Source organism: Bombus impatiens, unplaced genomic scaffold (genome assembly GCF_000188095.3).
Source record: "Bombus impatiens unplaced genomic scaffold, BIMP_2.2 scf_0019, whole genome shotgun sequence".
Taxonomy (NCBI): domain Eukaryota; kingdom Metazoa; phylum Arthropoda; class Insecta; order Hymenoptera; family Apidae; genus Bombus; species Bombus impatiens.
In genome coordinates, this window is record NT_176438.1 from 1,270,185 (window position 1) to 1,293,968 (window position 23,784).

General features: G+C 41.8%; 1 protein-coding gene and 3 long non-coding RNA genes across 17 annotated transcripts in view; 2 read left to right on the forward strand and 2 right to left on the reverse strand.

Moving 5' to 3' along the window:
• Window positions 1-23,784, reverse strand: part of LOC100743206 (potassium voltage-gated channel protein Shaker) — a 183,903-nt gene that overhangs the window by 52,712 nt on the left and 107,407 nt on the right. Inside the window, exon 1 of one of the 13 annotated variants that reach the window (XM_012381087.3) lies at window positions 10,894-11,571. The exons of the other annotated variants lie outside the window; for them this stretch is intronic. Within the exon in view, the coding sequence (XP_012236510.1) occupies window positions 10,894-10,967 (74 nt within the window). The 5' untranslated portion in view covers window positions 10,968-11,571. Of the gene's footprint in view, window positions 1-10,893; window positions 11,572-23,784 lie in introns of those variants that run through there. 13 annotated transcript variants of the gene reach the window in all.
• The window catches only part of LOC117151252, a 116,862-nt gene continuing 94,594 nt past the window's right edge, over window positions 1,517-23,784 (forward strand). The window contains exon 1 of the long non-coding RNA XR_004461031.1: window positions 1,517-1,811. This is a non-coding gene — a long non-coding RNA (uncharacterized LOC117151252). The remainder of the gene's footprint in view (window positions 1,812-23,784) is intronic.
• LOC112212152 lies at window positions 8,709-23,221 on the forward strand. Its single transcript, XR_002945947.2, has 2 exons — window positions 8,709-8,801; window positions 22,926-23,221. It is a non-coding gene; the product is annotated as an uncharacterized LOC112212152 (long non-coding RNA).
• On the reverse strand, window positions 11,615-16,716 carry LOC117151251. 2 transcript variants are annotated; one of them, XR_004461030.1, is made up of 4 exons: window positions 14,576-16,716; window positions 14,131-14,414; window positions 12,395-12,674; window positions 11,615-11,752 (listed from the first exon to the last, which is right to left on the reverse strand). It is a non-coding gene; the product is annotated as an uncharacterized LOC117151251 (long non-coding RNA). The 2 variants fall into 2 exon arrangements; XR_004461029.1 differs by lacking the exon at window positions 14,576-16,716 and having other exon boundaries at window positions 14,131-14,548.

Sequence of the window (23,784 nt, forward strand, 5' to 3'; positions counted from 1 at the left end):
GATGATCAGGAAAAAAAAAAAAAAAAGAAAAAGGAAAATAGAAAAAGACGATAACAGAGAGAAAGATAGACGTACAATATTTTAAGCCGGTTGAAATCCACACGTTATAGGTCAGTCGCCTATTTCCGAGCCGGATCGATGAACGCCCAGTCACATGGGAATCACCATGAATCGTGCGTGCACGTTGCCAAGCTGTCTACAACCGCTGCTCGTATTTTACCATTTACGCGTTCCTCTGGGCTTGTTCACGCTCGTGTAAATTTCGCCAAGCGATGAAAACGATCTGGCGAATTATACGGTCGCTTCGTCCGATGCCACGTCAAGTTTATAAATACACAGATTTCACGTTTCTCTATCTTTGCGCGGCGATCTTTTCAATTCGAAAAACCAGAATATCAGCGAATGAGTTTGTTACGACCGTTCGCGGAGAGACGCGGTCGCTAGGAGAACGCGTCAGCGAGAGGCGTAAATTCTCGCTACGATTATGTTAGTCGACGCCGCGAAATAGTCGTTCCCCTGTTTCGGTTAGGATAACAGAGGTGGTTTAATGAATGTAACACTGTATTAACAGGTTAACATAGAACAATATCTTTTACAATAATATGATGAAGATGTTACAGAAATTTGACTCGACTTTGCGATATCTCTAGATAAATTCGTTTGCTCGTCAGATTTGTCGAAGTGTCACGTTTGACTCGTCAGAAGGAACTGAACGCCCTTCGATTATTCCTTTGTCTCATTTGGAAGACGACCCCCACTACGCTCGGGTCACGCCACCGCTCGCGCCTATGATCACGTATACCTCTTCTTGTGTAAAAAACGTAACGGTCAAAAATCGACGTTTCTAGAGCTCGCTGCTTGGCAACAACTATGCTCTCGTCGATACATTGTATATGATCCGGCGGGCAGATAAGACGTTGTAGGACCGCGAGCGACGGTTAGAAAATACAGCCTGTGGTAAGCCTCGTGGCGTAACAGAGTTAAATATCGAGATCGGATAGCGACAAAAAGGGAGAAGGAAGCGGAGAGTAAAGATAGCTCTTTGGTTATGGCGTTAATCTTACGTGGAACGAAAGTGGATTATAGTTAATGTCAATCTAATTGCGTAATTCGAATCGATATGACGATAATATCGAAGAAGAAGGCAATCTCTTGCCGCGTGAAATAGCAAACCGATACTTTCGTTCATGCGGTTCTTGCACGCGTTTCCGCCACGTTGTAGCGGAACACAATGTGATGGAAACACGCTACTATTAGGTCATTCCATAAGTTTGTGCCGTTTTTCGAGCGGTTATATATGTTATCTTTTTTAAACACCTATGAATCGTTGTCCTAGGTATTTTCAGAACATTTCACATCTCTTGAACTGTCAAACTTCGTAATTTTTCAACAAGATCCCGAATTTTATCTTCGTCTGTCCGAGGAGGACGCCCGCAGCGTTCTTCGTCTTCTAAACAGACATTCCCAGCTCTAAAACGTTGGAACTACTTAGTTAAATATCGAGATCGGATAGCGACAAAAAGGGAGAAGGAAGCGGAGAGTAAAGATAGCTCTTTGGTTATGGCGTTAATCTTACGTGGAACGAAAGTGGATTATAGTTAATGTCAATCTAATTGCGTAATTCGAATCGATATGACGATAATATCGAAGAAGAAGGCAATCTCTTGCCGCGTGAAATAGCAAACCGATACTTTCGTTCATGCGGTTCTTGCACGCGTTTCCGCCACGTTGTAGCGGAACACAATGTGATGGAAACACGCTACTATTAGGTCATTCCATAAGTTTGTGCCGTTTTTCGAGCGGTTATATATGTTATCTTTTTTAAACACCTATGAATCGTTGTCCTAGGTATTTTCAGAACATTTCACATCTCTTGAACTGTCAAACTTCGTAATTTTTCAACAAGATCCCGAATTTTATCTTCGTCTGTCCGAGGAGGACGCCCGCAGCGTTCTTCGTCTTCTAAACAGACATTCCCAGCTCTAAAACGTTGGAACTACTTCCTACAGGTGCGAGATGAAAGCGCATTTTCTCCGTAAACAGCACATATGTTTCTCGTGGCAATTGTTACAGAACTTCCTTTCCGAAATTCATATAACACGAGATGTCGAAAATGGATACGCATTTCACTCGTGATTTTTTACTGTTAGAAGTCACTCTGTTCGCTATACTACGATCTTATACCCACGAAAATCTGCTCTAGCCTGTTCTCGATCAGCTAAGCTCAAGTGCATTGGTCCCTTATCGCCGTGTGTTTATAAATCGACGCATGAAATGTATATACAAAAGTCGGCACGAACTTATGGGATGACCTAATACGAATATCGTTCAGCTTTCTCGGAATCTTCAGTGGATAGTTACGCTTAGCAGGTGAGAAGAGGTTTCGTGGAAGGTGCTTGCCAAAGAACAGAAAGTGCCACTTTCCTTCGAGATGAGTGAAAGGGGTGGCAACTGATAATAAGAAGGTGGCATTTTAATTGGCGTCTTCAACCGCATGGAAAATGCTAATTGCCAATTTGTCGTTGGACAATCCTCCGGCTGGTCGTTCCTCTTTTGCTGAGGCAACCGACAAGTTCGACAGATCTTGATCAATCTGCGCTACCAAGCAACTGGTGACAACGTCGCGTTTTATTCGATGCATTCTTCCACGTAAGAATAATTTCTTGCTTGTTTTGAAAAATTTGTTTTAGAAGGAACGTATAGGAGATTTTTGAGAAAATATATATATAAGTAACATATAATTTTAATAAGTATAATATATGCAATTTAAAAAATATGCGAGGATTCAAAGTTTCATGTAATACACGGGAACGTTTGAAGAGGAATGACAACGTTCGATGATTATAATCGCGTTTTATTCAACGCGTTCTTCCACGCAGGAATAATTTCTTATTTCTTTTGGAAAATTCGTTTTAGAAGAAACATATAGGAGATTTTTGAAAAATATATATATAAGAGACATATAATTTGAATAAGTACAATATATGCAATTTAAAAAATATGCGAAGATTCAAAGTTTGATGTAGTACACGTGAAAGTTTGACGACAACGACAACGTTCGACGATCAGAACCGCGTTTCGTCGGAGGCGTCCGATCAGTAGGAAGATTTGAATCGCGAGCGTTCATCTCGTGTGCCGTATCGGTGTATCAAACGCGGATATCCAGACGGTCGGTAAAGTCAAACCCGTGTTCCGCACTTGCCACACTGCTGTACCGTATTCAGAGATGCCGCTCCAACAACGACGAGCGGCGTTGCATTATCCCTACCATTGTCTACCATTTTACAGGAAAAACCATTCTTGTATCCGTATCGGATTAACCAACGATAGCAGAAACTTGTTTCTGCCAGCTTTGCAGAGCAACTCTGCATCGCTCGCATTTTGCATCGATGATCGTTCTCGAGCACGTTCGCGCACCATAGCCCAACTTTTTCACGACACTATCGATTCATCGATACAACCAAACGCCAACAAATCTTTCGATTGCGATCTGCCACCGAGTCGTTGAAAAATCGACATCGGTTGTGTCTGCTATTTGAAAATTAGGTATCAAAATTAATTGCAACGAACAGCGCGAAATCGTCATAACGCTTAAAACCACTGTTTACGATTAATTATCGATACGGTGCAGGATCGCAGTTACCTTCCGTCGCCTCGTTATCGTTTATCAATCTTGGTCGTTGGATCGGCCACACATTAATATCGAATCGAGCGGATTTTTTAGACAAATGGCTGGTGGCGGCTGGCAAGACAATAACAAACGAGGCTCGAAGGCAGCCTGATAATTAATACGTCAAAATCACCGGCGAACAAACGACCAGTCGTTCCATGCACAACGCGCCTAACTGAAATTCATTTGCGCACCTATACGCGTACAGAAAAGCTGCCCGTAGCCATTACACTCGCAGCCTGACAAATTTCAACCGGGACACGCACGTGCAACTGGCAGCTCGGCCATTTCCACACTTTTAATCGATCCGATTCTGACTTCAGTCACTTCCCATCGCGCTCAGTCGAAAGCGGACAAAAGGGAAACGCGTCCGGTCCCGTGTAAACCGCCGATCTCTTAACTTTCCGCATACCGTGGCGAAGGTCGCTGTTACGCGCCCGAATTCTACCCGAAACTTGCCGATCGTTGGTATCGCGTCTGACAGGAACAGCGCGTAAATGGGAAGCTAGTCGAATGTGTTCGTTGCATTCTGTTCAATCGAAATGTATTGAAGAAACCTGCAAGTGTGAGGAGATCCATTGTCATACTGGGAACGAACGATCGTTTAGCATTTAGCGATCTAGCGATCGATCTGGAATTGTTTTGATATCTGATATCATCGTATCGAATGATACGCAGTAAAAATTGTAAAAACGCGTGGGAAGTTGTAGAAAACGAGGAAACTGGTTAATTGGGGTTCGATAAACAGACTGCAGGACCCTTTTACACTTTGATATGTACCAGCCATTTTGACTGGTGTTGGTATAAGTAGTCTTGATGCGAAATTATTTTCAGTTTGAATACATAAGAAAAGAAAAGAAAATTCATTATATTGTTCTTTTAGTTATCATTGCCAGAGTCACTACATCATTGTAGAAAAAAATATAACGCGAAGTAGGAATTTAAAAATAATATTGTAAAATCAGTCAATTTGACTGGTGTGATAGTTCTAGAATAGAACTAACCTAACCTCAATCTAGTCTAAAAATACCACAGAAGACAAAATGACTGGTTCTACAATTTTATAAATTTGTCAAACCTCGTTTAGGGATCATAATTCATACAATTCATGATTCATATAATGAATTTTATTTTGTTTTTTATGTATTCCAACTCAAAATAATTTTATATCGAGGCTACTTATACCAACATCAGTCAAAATGACTGGTTCTACAATTTTACAAATTTGTCAAACCTCGCTTAGGGATCACAATTCATATAATTCATATAATTAATTTTATTTTGTTTTTTATGTATTCGGACTGAAAATAATTTTGTATCGAGGCTACTTATACCAACATCAGTCAAAATGACTGGTTCTACAATTTTACAAATTTGTCAAATCTCGCTTAGGGATCACAATTCATATAATTCATATGATGAATTTTATTTTGTTTTTATGTATTCAGACTGAAAAGAATTTTGTATCGAAGCTACTTATACCAACATCAGTCAAAATGACTGGTTCGACAATTTTACAAATTTGTCAAATCTCGCTTAGGGATCACAATTCATATAATTCATATGATGAATTTTATTTTGTTTTTTATGTATTCAAATTCAAAATAATTTTGTATCAAGGCTACTTATACCAACATTAGTCAAAATGACTGGTTCTACAATTTTACAAATTTGTCAAACCTCGCTTAGGGATCACAATTCATATAATTCATATGATGAATTTTATTTTGTTTTTATGTATTCAGACTGAAAAGAATTTTGTATCGAGGCTACTTATACCAACATCAGTCAAAATGACTGATACTTGTCAAAGAGTAAAAGGGTCCTGCGAGCAGTTTATCGAACTCCCATTAACCAGTTTCCTCATTTTCTACAACTTCCCACACGTTTTTACAATTTTTACTGCGTATCATTCGATATAATGATATCAGATACCAGGGAAATTCCGGATCGATCGCTAGATCGCTAGATGCTAACGCTAAAAATACCACAGCAATCAAAAGATCTACAATTGGTTCTACAATTTTATAAATGTGTCCAACCCTCGTTCAGGTCGGTCATGGTTCCAGATGGATTAATAATACCAAAAATGTACTAAATAACATGGAATTCCTTCCGTAAGAAAGCAATAAATCAATAAATATACAAATATTCTATTATTACGTATTTTTTAAACACCAGTCATTCTCACTGCTTTTAATAGAAATATCTTCGTGTTAACTATCGGTAGTTCTAGTGTTAAAGAAAACCTAAGGAAAAATGTACAATATCTATCGTCTATTTAACGATTTAGAAAAATGGCAAAAACTAACGAACGTTTTGAACGCCTGATGAGAGTAGCTTCGATCGATACAGGACAGCAGACGGCTGAACGAAATTGCAGTGGAAATCGAATTTTCGTTTCGAGCTTGCACCGCACGGCCTTTTGAATGCGTCGCTCGATTAGCAGAATTAAACGGGCCACCTCATCGGTAACCACGAAATGCAGCTGGCTAAGTGCTCGCGTTAACCGCAGGCAGGACGAAATGCGGCCAGGTAAGTAAAAGAAGAAACGAAACGATAAAGTCAACAGAGGAGAGAAGGTGGTTGCAAAATGCAATTAACTGGCGCCATTCACCGATACGGGCCTATGAATTCTCAATCGCCGTTTAATCGGTACAATCTGTTCCGCAGTTAGCATATCGGTAGTTGATTGTGTGGGGGACACAGGATTGCGCTTGTACGCGGCTCCGAAGGCCGGTCAGTCAGCCAGCTATTGGAAATCAATTAACCCACGACCGTGGCACGTCTCAACTCTACTCCTCTGCACTGTCGCGACCGCCCTTCCGTACATATGTGTGCACCGCCGAGATTATCGATATACAAGCGAGCAATAGCTGGAGAAGAAAACATCGACACCGGTGATTAATCCGGTCGCGATTTCCCGATTTACGCGTGCAAACGCTTCTTCCAAGTTGGAATTTTCATGGCTCGCGCAGGTGGATGAGAATCAGCCCGATCTTAATTGCTAAGAGCTACGGCCTTAATTGCTGACAAAGTCGATGAAATATAGGTGTTTCGGGTGGGTGGGGGGTCGTGTTGCTGCTTGTTAACGTAGTTGTCAATTCACGATCATAATCGACCATTCTCTTCCCATCGACCGTGACTTTCGCGTATATTTATACGTCTAATCGAAATATTACGTAACGGGTGTCCTTGTAAATGAATGTAACATTCCTGGCGGTATTCGCAGGATGAAAGATACAGCGACGGTGGAGAAACGTTCGGAAAGTACGGGAAGAGATAGCCGGACGTTGCGTAGTTTGCCACACGGAGAATGCAAATGCAACGACCAATTTCTACGACTCATCGCGGTAAAAACTTTGCAACTGGGTCGGTGCTAGTCCATAGCCAATTTTGAGAAATTCAGCGCGCAGAGCGGAACAAGTATATCCGCGTTTATATCTCGAAACTGTTCCAGCTTCTTTCTTCCAACGCCAATAAAATATATCGCTCGTAAAGTTAACCCCTGGCCAAATTGACTCTGTCATTTGTACTTTGCGATCCCTCTCGGCCCATGAGAAACCCTACGAATAATAGTTTCGTTGCAAACAGTTAGAAGAGGAAAAAGAAGAAGATAAATCTCTTCTATGCGGAAACATAGCTCGGTTCGATTCGATTAAGAAATACAGGGGAAAAGTGAGGGTAAGTTTATGTTCACAACAATATGCGTTTATATGGTTTCACCGAGTAGGAGGATCGATTGAACGTGTACATAACAAGAAGCGGTGTTTCGTTCTTCGAACGCAGCGAGTATAGGCGCAAAGTGATTGACAAAGGATCAGCGTAACCAAGTGACTCGAACCACGTGTCCTATTGCGCATCTGCATTATTCAATTACCAAGTTGCGAGTAAGCGTTACGGGAAGGCAGCTCGGCTGGAAAATGCGAGTTATACCATGCATCCGCCGACGCCAAAGAACTCTTCTCCCTTTGTAATTCCCCGTTCGACTCGAACGCATTTCACGAGCCAACTCTTTTTTAATCCCATCACCGGTGCCTTGTCTCTCTCGTTTACCACTTTTTTTTTATCGCCTTTAAAATTCCTCCTTCGAAATCAGTTTGAAATGAAATCGTCAAATATGTAGCGGTACATGGAGCCAGAGGACAATTCGAATCACGTTGTTGTTTTGCATCGGAGTATCAACATCGTTAGGGCGTACACGATGTAATGATAAATAAACTCGACTAAGAAAATAAGAAGAAGACTAATTTGAATTTTCCGGCACTCCCTCGATCAGTTTAAATAGATGACCATGTTCTCCAGTTTATCAGTCAGTCGTGCGAATCAATATCAGTATCTATGAGTTATCAATTAGTCTCGAAGGATCTTATTAGCGATTCGTACACTGTCTTTAGCAAATCTGTTAGTACGAGCGTTGTAAAGGCACTCGACAGTAAACTTTCTTCTGACAAGATGATTGCCAGATTGCACAGAATATTTTCAGTTAGCCTAAGGAATAGGCTGTTCATGATTAAATACTTAGACGCTATAACCGCAACATTTCCAATAGAAGCTGGCATACCCCAAGGCAGTGTCCTTGGACCTCTGCTGTTCGACATTTACACTGTCGATTTGCCAACTTTAACAGAGATAGCCACAGCGACATTTGCTGATGATACAGCTTTATTAGCATCCCACTGAGACCCGATAATTGCCTCCTCGACTCTGCAGCGAGGTGCCGACTCTATGGAAAAGTGGCCCCACAAATGGCGCTACAAAATAAATGAAAATAAATCCAGTCATATAACCTTCGCGCTGCGAAAACAATCCTGCCCACGGGTGACCGTAAATAATATTCCAATTCCGAACAAAGATACAGTCAGACATCTGGGCATGATTCTGGACAGAAGAATGACATGGAAACGGCACACCGTAGATAAATCCAAACAATGAATGAAATGAAAACTAAAAAAATTCTGCTGGCTCATTGGCAGACGCTCCGACTTAAACACGCAGAGTAAAATAATGCTATATAAAGCTATATTAAGAACTGTTTGGATCTATGGGATCCAACTATGGGGAACAGCGAGTAATTCCAACATAGAAATTCTCCAGCGATTCCAATCAAAAACTCTAAGGTCCTTAATAGGTGCACCTTGGTATGTTGCCACAGTCAAAGAGGAAATAGGAAAATATAGCGACAGATATAGCGAAAGAGTCAACAAACATTGAAACCCCCTAATTACTGGATTACTCGATACGTCGGACCAGATCCGCAGGCTGAAGAGACACTACCCGTTAGACCTAAACACTAGATTTAATTAGATATTTGTATTAAGTAATATTTACTTATTTACAATACTTACTTATAAATCATACTTGTCTATAATAAAGTATTAACTTATTATAAGTAATTAGCCATGTCACTGCGCCATGCCAGAGAAAATTACTGAAAATTCTCAATACGAGAATTGATTGTAAATTTTAATAAATAAAAAAAAACATGTTGGTATGTTGCCAACAAAACAATACATCACGACTTTAGGATACCTTAAAGAAGAAATATCCAAATTCAGTAACAGATATGGTATAAGAGTTAACAACCACCAAAACCCATTAGTTACCCAATCACTTGACACGACGGATCAGATCCGCAGACTGAAAAGACGATAGCCTTTACATTGAAGCGTTAGATTCAACTAGAATCAAACATACTATAAACTCTCGTAATCCAAGTTACAGTACCGCGCCAAAATAATTTACTTGTAATTCCCAATGAGAATTGATCGTAAAAAGTCTACCAAATAAAAACAAAAAAAAAAAGCTAGCTCAAGGACCCGCTATAAATCTGAGGATTTATTTAGCTAAGTTCCTTCTCCAAAGGAACAAATAGTCTTTGTTTTAACAGTCCCTAAATCTATCACCTACTACGAGAAGGTACAGGAAAACTGCTTTTCTCACGTACGATGCTTCCCGCTGGCAAACTTTCTGTCAAGGACGGTTAGCATCCTTCTCCAACCACCAACACAGAAATTAACCAATTAACAGCAACGTCAATTTCCCTCACTGTCCGAACCAAGGCTTTTCTCAACTAATCCGATGATCTCGTATCTTTAGACACATCTCATCATAGTTTTCGTCTGCAGCATCATCCTGACGGAAGCATCATCAGTCGTTAGACGCCTGTCGAAGTCGATAGTTGGTAGTTAGCAGTAATAATTGATTCGAGTTTCTCAACATCTTAAGCAGTTATCATCCGAACTTGAACTTGAACCCGAAGTCGAACTTGTAATCGCGGATCCTAAGCAAAGTGTAAGTTGATAAATATATGTCGTTAAATATACTCGAGTGTTTCTTCCGCACCTAACGCGACATATCCACCTCAGCATCTTAGCGAATATTGTCCGTTTTTATTTATTTGTTATCTTAAAATACACTTGACGGTTTCCACAGCAAGTTATCTCGTTATTCAAACAACAAACCATCCTCTACATTGGTAACCCCGACGTGATTTGAACGCGACTAAACATCCTCTACAAATATCCGTGGACCAAACTGCAGTGCAATTAAAACTGCCAGTCTCAACGAGATTCCCTTCATCCGTGCTAAGAAGTTTTGCGCTAATAAGTTGCACGCCAATCGTCCAGCTTTCGTCCTGAATTCGCGCGAAATATCGTTTACCGTGGACTCGAGTTCGCAAGATTCGCGTTTACGATACGACGGCTATATTTGAATAAAGAACGTTTAAAGGTTGAACGTACTGTGGCGAATGTTTGAATCGAAGTAGATGTCAGCGGAAGCGCTATTTTTCCAGGTGGAAGACAGTTCGGATGTTCGTTAACACAGTGCATGCAACGTAACCCGCATTCAAATGATTTACAGCCATGGAAAGTACGAAGGTAGAAAAGCGAGGAAAAAATAGGAAAGAAACCCTATACGATGCAGCACGTCCCAAAGGAAGTTCCCTTCCCGTCCGCTTTTTACGGGTCTTTCGGGAAAAAAAAAAGAAACGATCCGTAGAATTTCGCTAGGAATCTGAGCAAAATTTCATCCGCGGCAAATGTTGACGGCGATAACGCGGAATAATTCGTACGGTTGTTGTTCCTTTTCCCAAAAGACACGGCAAAATAGCGCGACAAAAGGATCGCGTGGCGTAACCGTAAGCGAGAAACGTTCAAGCAAAAGTAGTCTAAGATAGTTCGGGGCTATCGATTCGCTTTCGTCTTTCACGTGAAACTCACGGATGCTGCCGATGCTCGGAATATCTGACGTGTCGGTCCTCTGAGAAGCCATAGATGCCGGCTACCGCGGCCATACCTCAATCTCCACGGGCAACAGAGAACTCGATGGCCATTCCAGTTTCATAATACCTCGCCGAAGCTACGAGCGTGGATGATCCGTGTCCGGTGTCATGTCGTATCTCCGTGAAGCCTGGCGCTCTCTATTTTCAGCCCCGCTTCCCGATCGACCGTCTGCCCGTTTCGTTCTCAGCCGTAGGAACCGCTCGTCGTGCCGCTCCATAAGTGGCCTTGTCCCTCTTTTAAAATAATCCTCGAGACCAGCATCGACCAAGGTCGCGCATCCCCTTCGCTTATCGCCGATCGCCTGTACTTTCACACCTTCCTCGACTCAACTTATTTATTTATTTATTTTTTTTTTTTAATCTTCTATCACTTTACCGTTTCGTCTTTTCTTTCACACATTCTTCGTTACGATTACACTGAATAGGAATTGGTTCGTACACGAGAAACCGCCAACTGCTCGACAGCACGAACGTCACCTTAGGTTGGCGAATCGCAGATGGTCGTAAGGCAGACGAACGTGCAACATCTATCGTCGATTCGTTTCATCGAATAAAAAGTAATGGTATCTCTTAACGCCGTTGAGTTACAAAGAAACTTTCGTTGCAAGCTTTCTGCAAGAAGGATTTCTTTTTTTCTTTTTTTTTTTTTTTTTTGCGAATTTTTTTTTTTTTTGCGAACTAAGCGTAGTCGAGTTGAAAGGAAGTTACTTAAGGGGATTGAGTTCTCCGTTAAGGAAGAAGCAGCACCGCGTGTCCGAGATCCGCTAGTCTCGCATTCTCTGTGTATCTCGCGAAAACTGAAAAACGAGGTCCCATTTTGCGAAAGAGCTCCGATTGATTTATACGCAGCGTGATCGCTAAAATTAATCGAGTGTCTCGCACGTGTTACAAATTCCAACTCTTTGCGTCCCGTGCCTCGTCGAGAGAACCCGCCGTGACCTGTTTACCAATTACGTGTTTCGCGTTACTATTTCAATTTTAACCCAACCGATAATAACCCAACAAGACCGTCGATAAAAGAAATTCCCCTTTGTCGGAGAGAAAAGAATTTCCCTAGTCTAAAAGTCTTACGAGCGAATTTTCTGAAAAATTCTAATCGCGATTTCACCAGCAACGACGACGATCGATCGCCCCTTACGTTCCAATTCGATTCGAAACGAAGGAAAAAGCAGCTCGTACGAAACGTACGTTTCCGCACCGACGATTTCGAACGGACGAACGCGAAGAGCAATTCGTTTGCCGAGCTTTGTTCCATTCTCTGTCGAGCGAGTCGCACGATGCAGCATTGCGGTGTTGCAGCCTCCGTTACCGAGCGGATCGCGATAAACGCGACTTTTCGTCCATCGATTTCAGTCACGCGACCCTCGTTCAACGAAATAGAACGTTCGCGTTCCGCACCGCGAGTCAATCTTCCGCCATTGCTTATTCGCTGAATTTACCTTTTCTTTACTTCATTTCCGTTACCATATTTTTCTGCCCTTCCACCGAATGCAAAACGAAGTTACAATATCGGCGAACAACGACCATCGTTTCTCTCCAACGACGTATGCAACTATCCGCACTGGTACAGTTCGAGTAATATTGTTCGAGGTTGGTGTACGAAAAATGTCACGATCTTGAACAAATGACGAGAGATGACGTTTGTTAACCTCTTAGGTACTGAATTTTGCATGGGCCGTTTCTTTGTACGGCAGAGTTTCACCCGTAAACGATACGGCACTGCAACGCGTGACGGATCATGGTGTTGCCTACGCGAGCACATTGGAACGAAGTTTTTGATAATTAAATTATACTTTTTCGTAAAGATACGATGCGTATACTTGAACTTGAATAATTTACTTTAATAATCGATAATACAATCGAATGTGATATATTTTAAAGCACCACACACATGTCACAATTTTCACGCTCATAGCGCGGTAGTGTTTTTCAAATTGCTCTTCGTTTCTATTTTCAAGCGATATTTTCAGCTTGAAGATTCTACGAAATTAGAAGGAGACGGATCGGTATGTTAAAAAGAGCATCGATAATCGATAATACAATCGAGTGTGATATATTTTAAAGCACCACATACACGTCACAATTTTCACACTCATAGCGCGATAGTGTTTTTCAAATTGCTCTTCGTTTTCTATTTCCAAGCGATATTTTCAGCTTGAAGATTCTACGAAATTAGAAGGAGACGGATCGGTATGTTAAAAAGAGCATCTAATAATAGTACGTTTATTTTAACGCAAAAAATTGATATCTGACACTGGCAAAAACAAAGACTATATATTCTGTCTGTATATCGTTAACATTGTCATAGAACGTTGCGAGAGCACAAAAGAGTGCGAAGCGAGACAATTGAAAAAGATCATTTAGTTGAAACGGTGAGCGAATGAGCGAGTAGAATGAGCCACCATAGTGGCGCGTCGTAATATAAGATGACATTCGCGAAAACCACTATAGTGGCGCGTCGTACCTGAGAATTTAACTGGAGATTCCTTCGATCGCGCGTTATCTCGCGAAACACGCAGCTCGTAATTTGACCGCGAATTTCACCTCAGCTCGCGATAGGTCTTTTGTGCGTGTTAATTGATCCGCGCGAAAATTCCCTACACACAGTTCACGGAAGTGGAAACGAGAGGAACAGGTGACGGTCGTTGCACGAGTATCTCGAGAGGCAGCGCGTACCTCGCTTAAGCTGTCGTTAGACCAACCGGAAGGGACCATTGTCTGCGAGTGGCGGTCCGCGAGGACAATCGAGTCCGAAGAAGCAAAGTACTTTCGCCCCGCAGCTTTCAAAACAATGACGCGCTTGCAGTAGAGCAGGAACGAAAACGTCGACCGAGCTCTTCGCCGAAAGACTATCGCCGTTGCCAGAGAAAAACGTTTTACTTTGTTTTTCACGGCGAAGGGAACCCAAAACGAGCGGAATTTTCGTAGAAACGAACGTTTATTGTGCTCGGTCGAACGGTCTCGAGCATTCGCGTGCAAAAGACGAAAGAACGTTTTCGATGAAATAAAAATAGAACTGCAGTTCGGGAAAAACTTCATTTTTACCAACGGGAACAATTAAAAGAGATCATTTAGTTGAAACGGTGAGCGAATGAGCGAGTAGAGTGAGCCACCATAGTGGCGCGTCGTAATATAACATGACATCCGCGAAAGCCACTATAGTGGCGCGTTGTACCTAAGAGGTTAACGGGAGTATCCCGCAATAGGAAAGTTCGAGTCGTTGGCGGACCTTCTCTCGTTTCCACGCTTAACGAGTACTCCATTCAAAGCGATGCTCTCGCGACTCTTAACGATCACGACATCCCGTTGTTTATACACAGGTACTCGAGAGTGGAAATTCTATTCCTTTGGAGGCGTAGCTCGAACGTGCCTGATCGTCGGCAAAAAATCAGCCAAGAGCAACTTCCCGACAAAGAAACCACTGAACCGCCACACCACCTCGTTACCGCGACTAGAAACCTAATTATCAATTAATTTGTAATTATTATTTAATTACAAAAAATTAACGTAACGCAACTCAAAACCAAAGCCTTTTTCGCGAAGAAAGTAAAGTAATCGAACGTCAGATCGGATGCAATTGAGTCCAAGCTACAATTCACTAAACACACTCGACCAACCACTTTTCACTGCGTGCGATCGACGATTGACGCGAAAATCTTTGAAAAATTTGTGTAAGGACGACACCGACTCGCTGGACCGGAGAGCGTGACGTCAGAGGCTAAAGCGGCAGACCGCAATGTTCGAGTAATATTTATGCCTCTATTATCGTTCCAGCTACTCCAGAAATGGTAATCGATACTCCGTACGACACTACAGCACACACTTTCGCCGTGGCTCTGACGAATAACATTTCGAACGAACAGCTCATCGTTTCGCAGAAAACTTGTCGCGGAAACGTGATACCCGAACGAAACATATTTCTACTGTTTCTACGGCCACTTGCGTGGCAAACACGTTGAGCGGTTATTTATCGCTTTCGATGTTTTCAAGATCATCGAATCGAAAGCGAGTAGATTCTAACTCGCGACGATATTCGATCGGAAGTCGCACTGTTCGATGCAAGTTCTTTCCGCGATATAACTCGAAACGACGCGGCCAGCCATGGTCACGAAGAATTGTCGGTTGATTCGCCTCGACTCGACCTCTCACTTTCGATCGTTCCGCTCCTCACTCGGATCCACTACCCGCCTCGTCTAAAGCTGCTGGACAATTCGTCACGTCACTATGAAATCGAACACCGTCTCAGTATTTTTCGGAACCACCAGCGCAAATGTAAGTTTCCATCTTTCTCGATGGAACTCGGTGCACTTTCCGGCGATGAAACAAACGCACGGTTTAAACGACGAGGGAAAAGAAAACGGAGCACTCTGTCGATTGAAAGTTTTACTTTCTTTGCACACGAACGTGGCGGCAGTGTTTTCGCGGTCGAAGCGTGGAAGAAAATGAGTGGCGTGGCGCGTGCGACGCGCTACGTCTATTGTTGACAGGTCGAAAGGTAACTGCGGCACGTCCAGTTCTTCGAGGCAGCGTACCACGCGCGCCACGTGCTCCGCTCACTTGGCTCCGCCTACCAGTCGCTTGGCGGCCAAAGAAACCGCCGTGAATCCATAACGAAGCAGCTTCTGTTAAAGCCGATCTTTCATCGTTACTCGCGATCCTAATTGGACGTGCGCCGTGAATCAGTGAATTTATAGTCGCTGTTGAAAGTGCAGATCGCGCGAACCATCGGTATTTCCGAACGGAAGCGTGGAATTTCTGCTGAAGAGCAGAAAACAAAAGTTGGAACTGAAAGGAGCGACACGAGCAGCGTGGAAGCCGCAGGGTAAATCCATACTACGTTCCGTGGAAAGAAACGAGTTCCCCCAGAAAGTGCAGGTAATTCCTGGCGGTATCAAGGCCTCAATTAGTCTCGCAATCGCGCACGCCACCTTTAAAAATGTACACGTGACGCGTAACGAATTGTGGCTAGCAATTGCCGCCATGGTTTGACGCGCTGAAGCTTGTGTTCGCGCGGACAGTGTCAGAAGCGCCCCCGATCCTCCGATAATTTCCAGCTTTGTATTTTATGATCGAGCGGAGAAAGAATCGCCGAAGGATCGAGTGAATTTTTTCAACGAATTCCGTATCGAACAGCGTTCACGCGAGAAACGGTGGTAACAGTCGTAGGTTTACACGCCATGCTTATCGACGAGGTTTTTAGCGTGTCCGGGGGAAAAAAACCGAGCGTCAGCCATACCGTGCAACCATGTTCCTTTATCGCTATCTGCAGCGACAACCGGTTCGGTTCAGGATCTAAGTGCAGTATCGATGCGCAACTTCCGCACTGACTTCATTTACAACGCGACTATTATAGTAGCCACGAATATATTACTATGGCACGGATTAAACGTAGCTACTTCGATGTAGTCACACGATTCCGATGACCTCACGCGACCAGACGGTTTCAAGACAGATTGAAAATATTATCCACGATCGAACGATTAGCTTAACACTTTGACTGCCATGTTGGTCATATACGACCGGCCATGGTTTTTCCTGTGGCGCCACGGTGGTCATTAGCGACCGGAACGCCTCAACTTCTTACAATTGTAAAAATTGTATGAAAATTGACAGTTAGGGTATTTTCAATATAACCGATAAATAGAAGATACTTTGAAATTAGAAGTGCCCCGTTGAACAATTAAACATTTTTATTAGAACATCAATAAAAAAAAATGAGAACAAATGTCGCATCTAACGATGCACTGTGTTGAAACACTTTAAACATAAACGTGGCTCGTCGATACAATCTGGACGATAGGTGGTCACCTTTTTGGTCCGATTCTTAGCAATTTTTCATTCTAATTGTTTAACATTTTTTTATAGCACTCTCTGCAAAATTTTCGTGCCAGGTACGCTTGCCCTTCTTTCTTCTGCATTTCGTGTCGCAATCTTTATCGAATAAGTATATTTGACGGCTTTGGTGAATGGCACTGTGTAAGGTGAGTTGCGAGTGCCATTCTAAAATCTGATACCTCGATTTTCGTTTTTGTTGTTTGTTTATAGAGCATCATCGCGTTTGAAATTGATGTATTTAACAATAACTCGAAAGCTAATTTTATATACCACTCGAGGGTTCTTCTATGTGGTGTAGAACATACTATCATTTGATCTGATAAATCTACAGCACATTTTCCTCTCTTGTAATCTACCACTACCATTGCTTTATCAGAAACATCATTTTTTTCCGTCGAACTACCATTTCAGTCGAATGTTTCGTCGAAATCATAACAATAATCATAATACCGTTTACTAATATCTTTTACACGTTTCAACAATATATTCCGCACGTTCTGCTTACGTCGAAATAACCAATGCGAATGGTTTGTTGAAATAAACGAAGCCTTGTTATAATATGTCGCTATCAATAGTTACCAAGGTGCCACGGTGGTCACCCGTTGATTAATAAGATAAACGGTCCATTGAGCAAGAATGTTGTCTTACATCATCAATTTATTATTGTTTTGCCATTATATGCTTTGAATAATAAAATACTCCCGTGGCGCCCTCAGCGAAACACGTGATTTCGGCGTGGCAGTCAAAGTGTTAAAAGCTTCAGGAACGTTTCTTTCCGCAATATCCCTCTATCGGTAAACTCATCAAGCTTCTTCCTTGGGGACATCTGTGTACATTTTAACATGGACGCAATGCGCGCGGCTTGACTCGAGCGATTTGTCGATTTGCAACGGTGATAGATAATAGGTCGTCCGAGAAGTTTCTTTCGTTTTATAAGGAAATAATGGAAAACAGGGTTATGTTCACATCTGCCTGAAACAGCTGACAAACTAGTGTATTGTGGGAAAAAAATAAAAGGGAGAAAATATCTACGTCCTTCTTTCTTCCTACGTCACGTGAATTTGTGGATGAAAAGCTGTTTCGGAAAAATTGAACTTTTCTTGCTAATTTCGAGAATGAAAGAATCAAATTAAACCTCTTGATGAGCTAAGAAAAAATCCACCTTGGCTTCATTAAAGAATGCAGTTATGTATAAAAGTTAGATTTCTTATCCACCGCGCAAAAGAAACTTAGTTGCAGTGTAAAATTTTCCTGTAGAAATAAACACGTAATTATTAGGTCGTCCGAAACGTTTCTTTCGTTTTGTAAAGAAATAACGGACGCACTATATTTTCCATTTTATATTATTTTATCGAATGATCCATTATGATCCATTTTGTTCTATCAAAATAAAGATCACAACGTTCGACTGATCAGATTTCATGTTTGTATAAAGATGCATCGTTGTAAAAGACGCGTCTGTCAAGAAAGATACTTTTCGGACAACCCAATACAACGTTAGAGTCTGCAAGCCAGCCATCGTCTGATTGTCAATCAATTTATAATTAAATCAGCGTGTAATTAAAGTCGCCAAAATCCTGCGCTGCACTCGTGAAAACAGCCGATGTACATTCCCTTAAGTTGCAGCAGGCATATCACATCGTCATCGACGTATCGTAAAACCTTCGCATCTGTCTTTACGTTCAAAGCCGTTAACGCAGAGCAAACGAGCGAACAGCTCCATTAGATTTCTCAACCGGTTTATTTAAAAGGCACCTCTTTGCGAGAGCTCGTATTTCCACCGAAAATAAACGCGTCGGTGGAAGCTCGCTGGCAACTTACGGGGGACGATAAAAGCGAAAATGGTGGGGGAGGGGGGGGGGCAAAAGTTTTCAGCATACAACTCATCGAATATAATTCATAAACCACATTGGACCGTATTAGATCGATCGCAACGAGTTATCGTCGGTTTTATCGACTCATCGTTAGACGCGAATTTCCAAATTTCTGGCGACGGTTTGTCGCGTGGATCAGCTCGGCCGTCGATCGCTGCGATCGCTTGCGGCTGTGCCTGGAGGAAAATGCACGGTGCACTGGGCATCGCGTTAGGAAAATTCGACGGACGAGATTTCAGCAGCGACAGCTGACTGCAGCTACAGCCGACGATAACGTCATCAATAAATGACGAGAAGTTGGCGGAGTTAAGGACAATTATTGCGCCAGCGTGAAATTCCGTGCCAGGTTCACTATAACACGCTAGAAAGAGACGGCGATTTTCAGCTCGTAAGGAAACACGCGAAGCTGAAGTCGCCTCTGCTTCACAGATAATTTATTTGCTTTTTGATAGCTTTCTCTGACGTTCTTCGCGAGTATGAAAAAGCGCTGAAAGAAACGACGAAGTATTCTGTATCTCCTCTGATCCGTTGGAAGGAGATGACGCAGTTATTAATTGGTTTTTCACGACATGCTTCTCCTGGATGCGTCATCGACATAATAAATCAACCGTAGCAAATTTCCTTCGTCCTGATTCCAAAATATCTATACGACATGACCTTCCTATAGACGCACACGAAATTGAACAGGCCAACAAGATCTTACAACTGTCTTCATCCAAACTTCATTAAACTATACTATACACTTCGTGTATATTAAAAAGTGGAAATAAATAACCAAATCGTACTACCACTCGATACATTTAATTTACCTTCAGCTTGAACGTTAACCCTTTGCATGTCGAGTGTGACTCGATGTCAGATTTTATCTCAGGAGCTGCTTTGTCTAAAAATTAGAAAACACAACAATAATGCGAATAAAACTGGTATTTAAGTGAATTTCTATCTTCCTTTATTTATTTAAATTGTCTTATTTTTTAGTTCAAGTAAATTTCAAATAAAACACTTAAAACCGTCGCGAGTTGCTGCTAACGAAATTGAAGTAAAATTCCAAAGTGCAAAGGGTTGACATTTTTAATTTTACCTATATTTCTTTATACTTTTAATTTGACGTTTCGTACAAACAATATATGAAATCGTAAAATAAAATTATTCCTGCAAATATAATTAATCACTTAAACAATTTTTAGACTTCTCTATTTTTCAAGTAGTGAATAGTAGTCCTCGATACTTGAAAAATTGCATGATGGAAACGTATAGCTCGCTGTGGCGCGCGCAGTCGGCTAAATGTTAAAGTCTAACACTTTACACTTCCTAACAAAGAACACAAAGAGCTAAGGAACCAATTTACGAACCGATGTTGCACTCTCATCAATTGGACATGTAGAAATCTAACATAAACAGGGAGAGTCGCCTCTCGAGTGCGAAGAGTTCAAACTTGAAATAGATAGCGTGCGGATCGCAGGATGACGGACGTAGTTGAAAGCGTTGCGAGCTGCTGCTAACGAAATTGAAATAAAATTTCGAGTGCGAAGGGTTAATCTCGTCGAAGGTTCGCGATATCAACCTATCGGTTGCAAACTGACTGATCATTATTTAGTCGACCACTCTTAACGACAGGATCGCCATAAAAATACATCAAGGTCTGTAGAATCATTTATTCGAGCATTAATACAGATCTCCATAAAAATATAATATCGATCATAGTTGGCAATCTCCCTTTTTGGCAACATTTAAGCCACACGAAAGCAACGCTAAAATGATTGCAACGATCCCGCCATTATCGCCTGTATTATCTCTATATACGCGTATAAATTTCCCGACTAACGTTCAGAAATTGCAAACTGGCACCGGCAATTTTCTATCGCTGTAAGCTCGAGTCCCGAAGAAATTGGGCTAAGTATAAAATACAAGGGAAACGAATTCGGTCAACATCGTAGCTGGCGCGCGATACAGAAATTTACGATCGGTTCGTCCTTCTATCTCGATAAGTTGCTACATTTTTACCGCTTTTCGACGAACGTACTTGCAGGATTCGAAATGGGTCGCGGTCGATGCGTCCCTAATTATCATTTACAACAGCTAACGAGTGTTTTTCCATCACGCGAGCGTGTTTTTCGTGCTTTTTACCACCCGACGCAACGTCGTACGTTTATCCGGAAACATTCGCATCGCTATCCGTATCTGTTACGTCCGGTGACTCTCTACACAAACCAGGCCCCACGCAAGATGGCAACTGGATGTCCACATACCTTTACTGCGTACCCTCAATAGTCTTAAGTACCCACCATAAATCAACATCTCTCTACTAGTCGCCTAGTCGTTAAATCGCTCAACCCATCTCTCGGTTCACATCTTATTTACGATTTATATCTCTCGCGATACTGTAATTCACTACTTGCAAGTCACTTCTACTACAATTAACACTTTACCGACCGCTAGCGATTCAACAGCATACGCACGTCCGAACGGCATCTCAGACGCAGATTCTCCGTGGCGCTGGCTTTGTTTATGTTTACACTCTCCAATACCATTCTTTTCGTTCATCGCGAACGGCGAGTTTTTCAAATTGGTATAAAACTGTGGCAGCTTACAAAACAACGCAACTGACGCAACTGAAGAAAGTATCTTAATACTAAATAACAAATTACTGCTCAAATAATGAGAAAGATTGTCGGCGGCAAAAAGCCGATTAATAGATTATCAGTCGGTAAGTGTCGACGACAATAAACCGATTAATAACTTATCGGTCGGTAAAATGTTACCAACGCGATCTTGCTAATAACTATTCGAGTCGAACACTTCTAACCTTATTGTAAACGACATTACAATTCGACATCGTAACCTTATCCCGCGAGTCTCTCCAAATATTTCTATAATCCTGAGACAAGTTGTTGGAATAAAGTATATATTATAACCTGTTAAACTCAGTGTTATACTAATTCAACCAGCTCTATTATCCTAACCGAAATAGGGGATCGATCAGTTTGTGGTGTCGATTATCTACTCGTAAATTATCGAATTTACGATTCCTGTTGACGCGACTCCTCCGCGATCGGACTAAACAGTATCAGTGTCTTTATCGTGGCAATCCGGCGAAGTTTAGTTGGAAAACTCGTGATCGACACGGGAGAAAGCGGAACTATGCGAAAGTCGGATACACCGATGGAAAGTAGCAAGTTGCATAAACAAATAGAATCGGAAGAGCATCGTATTTCGTTGTCGACCTGTGTCCCATTAAACGGAACCAGTGGCACCGATAAATTTCGCGGATTAAACGGTTGCTGATAGAACAGAAGGCGAGGCGTGCATGCGTCGCCGACTCTATTGTTGCGCGTGCGTGCGCGAATTAATGCACGGACGCACATTTCGGCTGCACCCGTTCGTAAGATTAAATTATCATCCGCCTCGTTCACTCTCCGATTTTATCCCAACCGGCAACTATCTCGTCACGTCGATAAAACGCTTAAAATAAAAGGCTAAATTCGTAACAAAAAGAAAAAAGAAGAAAAAACCAGTCTAATCGCAAGGAATAATTGATCTTTGTTTTTCCGTCTATCGAATGACTCGACGAACCAACCTCGAATTCAATTAATGCTAACAGCACGACCAAAGCTTAGCAGAATGGTGCGACCAAATTCTCGGAAATTTTTCCGGTCACCCGGTACAACGGTCCGGTCACGGGACAGTGGAGGACGCAGAGACGAAAAGAGTGGGCCGAGAGGATGCGGCAGATGCTTTCGGTTATTTGTGTGGAGAAAGAGAAGCCCGACAGGACTAAAAGTCCTCGCGGATAATCTATGTGCTCGCACGTCCCCTAATTCGCCTAATTCGGAAAGATCGGATTAATGCACCGCCACGTATCTCGGTTAAGCTTGAGTCGAGGGTGCAATTAAATTTCGACTACAGACGCTTCCTAACGATGTGATCGACTGTTGGAAAAGGAGATCGCAGCGAGGTCTCGCAAGATTCGTTAGGGATCAGATTAATCGCGTGTCGTCGTGACCAGCATAGATGATGGTTCGATCGTTAAGTAGATTTTACAGGTTTTAACGCGTTGACTGCCGCGCTTGTTTTCAATGAAATCTTCTTCAGGCACACACACGAGTGAGTTTCAATTTAAGCGTGCAGAGTAAAATAATGCTATATAAAGCCATATTAAAACCTGTTTGGACCTATGGGATCCAACTATGGATAACAGCGAGTAATTCCAACATAGAAATTCTTCAACGATCCCAATCAAAAGCTCTAAGATCTTCAATAGATGCACCTCGATATGTTACCAACGAAACAGTACATCACGACCTTAGGATACCTACAGTTAAAGAAGAAATATCCAAATTCAGTAACAGATATGATATAAGAGTTAACAACAACGAAAATCCATTAGTTACCCAATTACTTGACACGACGGATCAGATCCGCAGACTAAAAAGACAATACCCTTTAGATTTAAGCATTAGATTCAACTAGAGTCAAACATACTATAAACTCTTGTAATCCAAGTTATAGTACCACGCCAAAATAATTTACTTATAATTCTCAATGAGAATTGATTGTGAATAGTCTTGCAAATAAAAAAAGGCCACGAGTGCCGCTGTTCCAAGCGTACTCTGCTAGGTACTCCCACCGATATTTTAGTAACACTTAGTTTTTTAACGCTTATTTTAGTAACAATAACAAAAAATTCCCGCCAAAAGATATTTTTCATTGCAAACTAGGAAAAGGGGAGATGGTATCCAAAGAAGATGATAACGGGATTGTCGTACTCAAATGGAGAAATACACCGGATGTGAGAATCTTATCGACAAAACACGCTCCCATCATGGTACCAAGTACAAAAAAAAAAAAAAATCGTAGCATTCGTGCTGTTTCCGCAAGCCAACAGATATCAGCAACATTAAAACAGACCGAGGACCCTTTCCGAGTTATTTTCTTAAAAGGCGTTATAAGGTATGAATATTTTTACACAAATTTATATTTCGACGTAATACAGTCGAATTAAACGTTTATTTGATCCTTGGAAAGTTTTAAAAATTTAGTATACTACGGACCGATACGACCGGAACGTAGGAACTTAGAAAAATTTCGCACCGGTTCGAAGAGACCGAAGACCTTTTTCG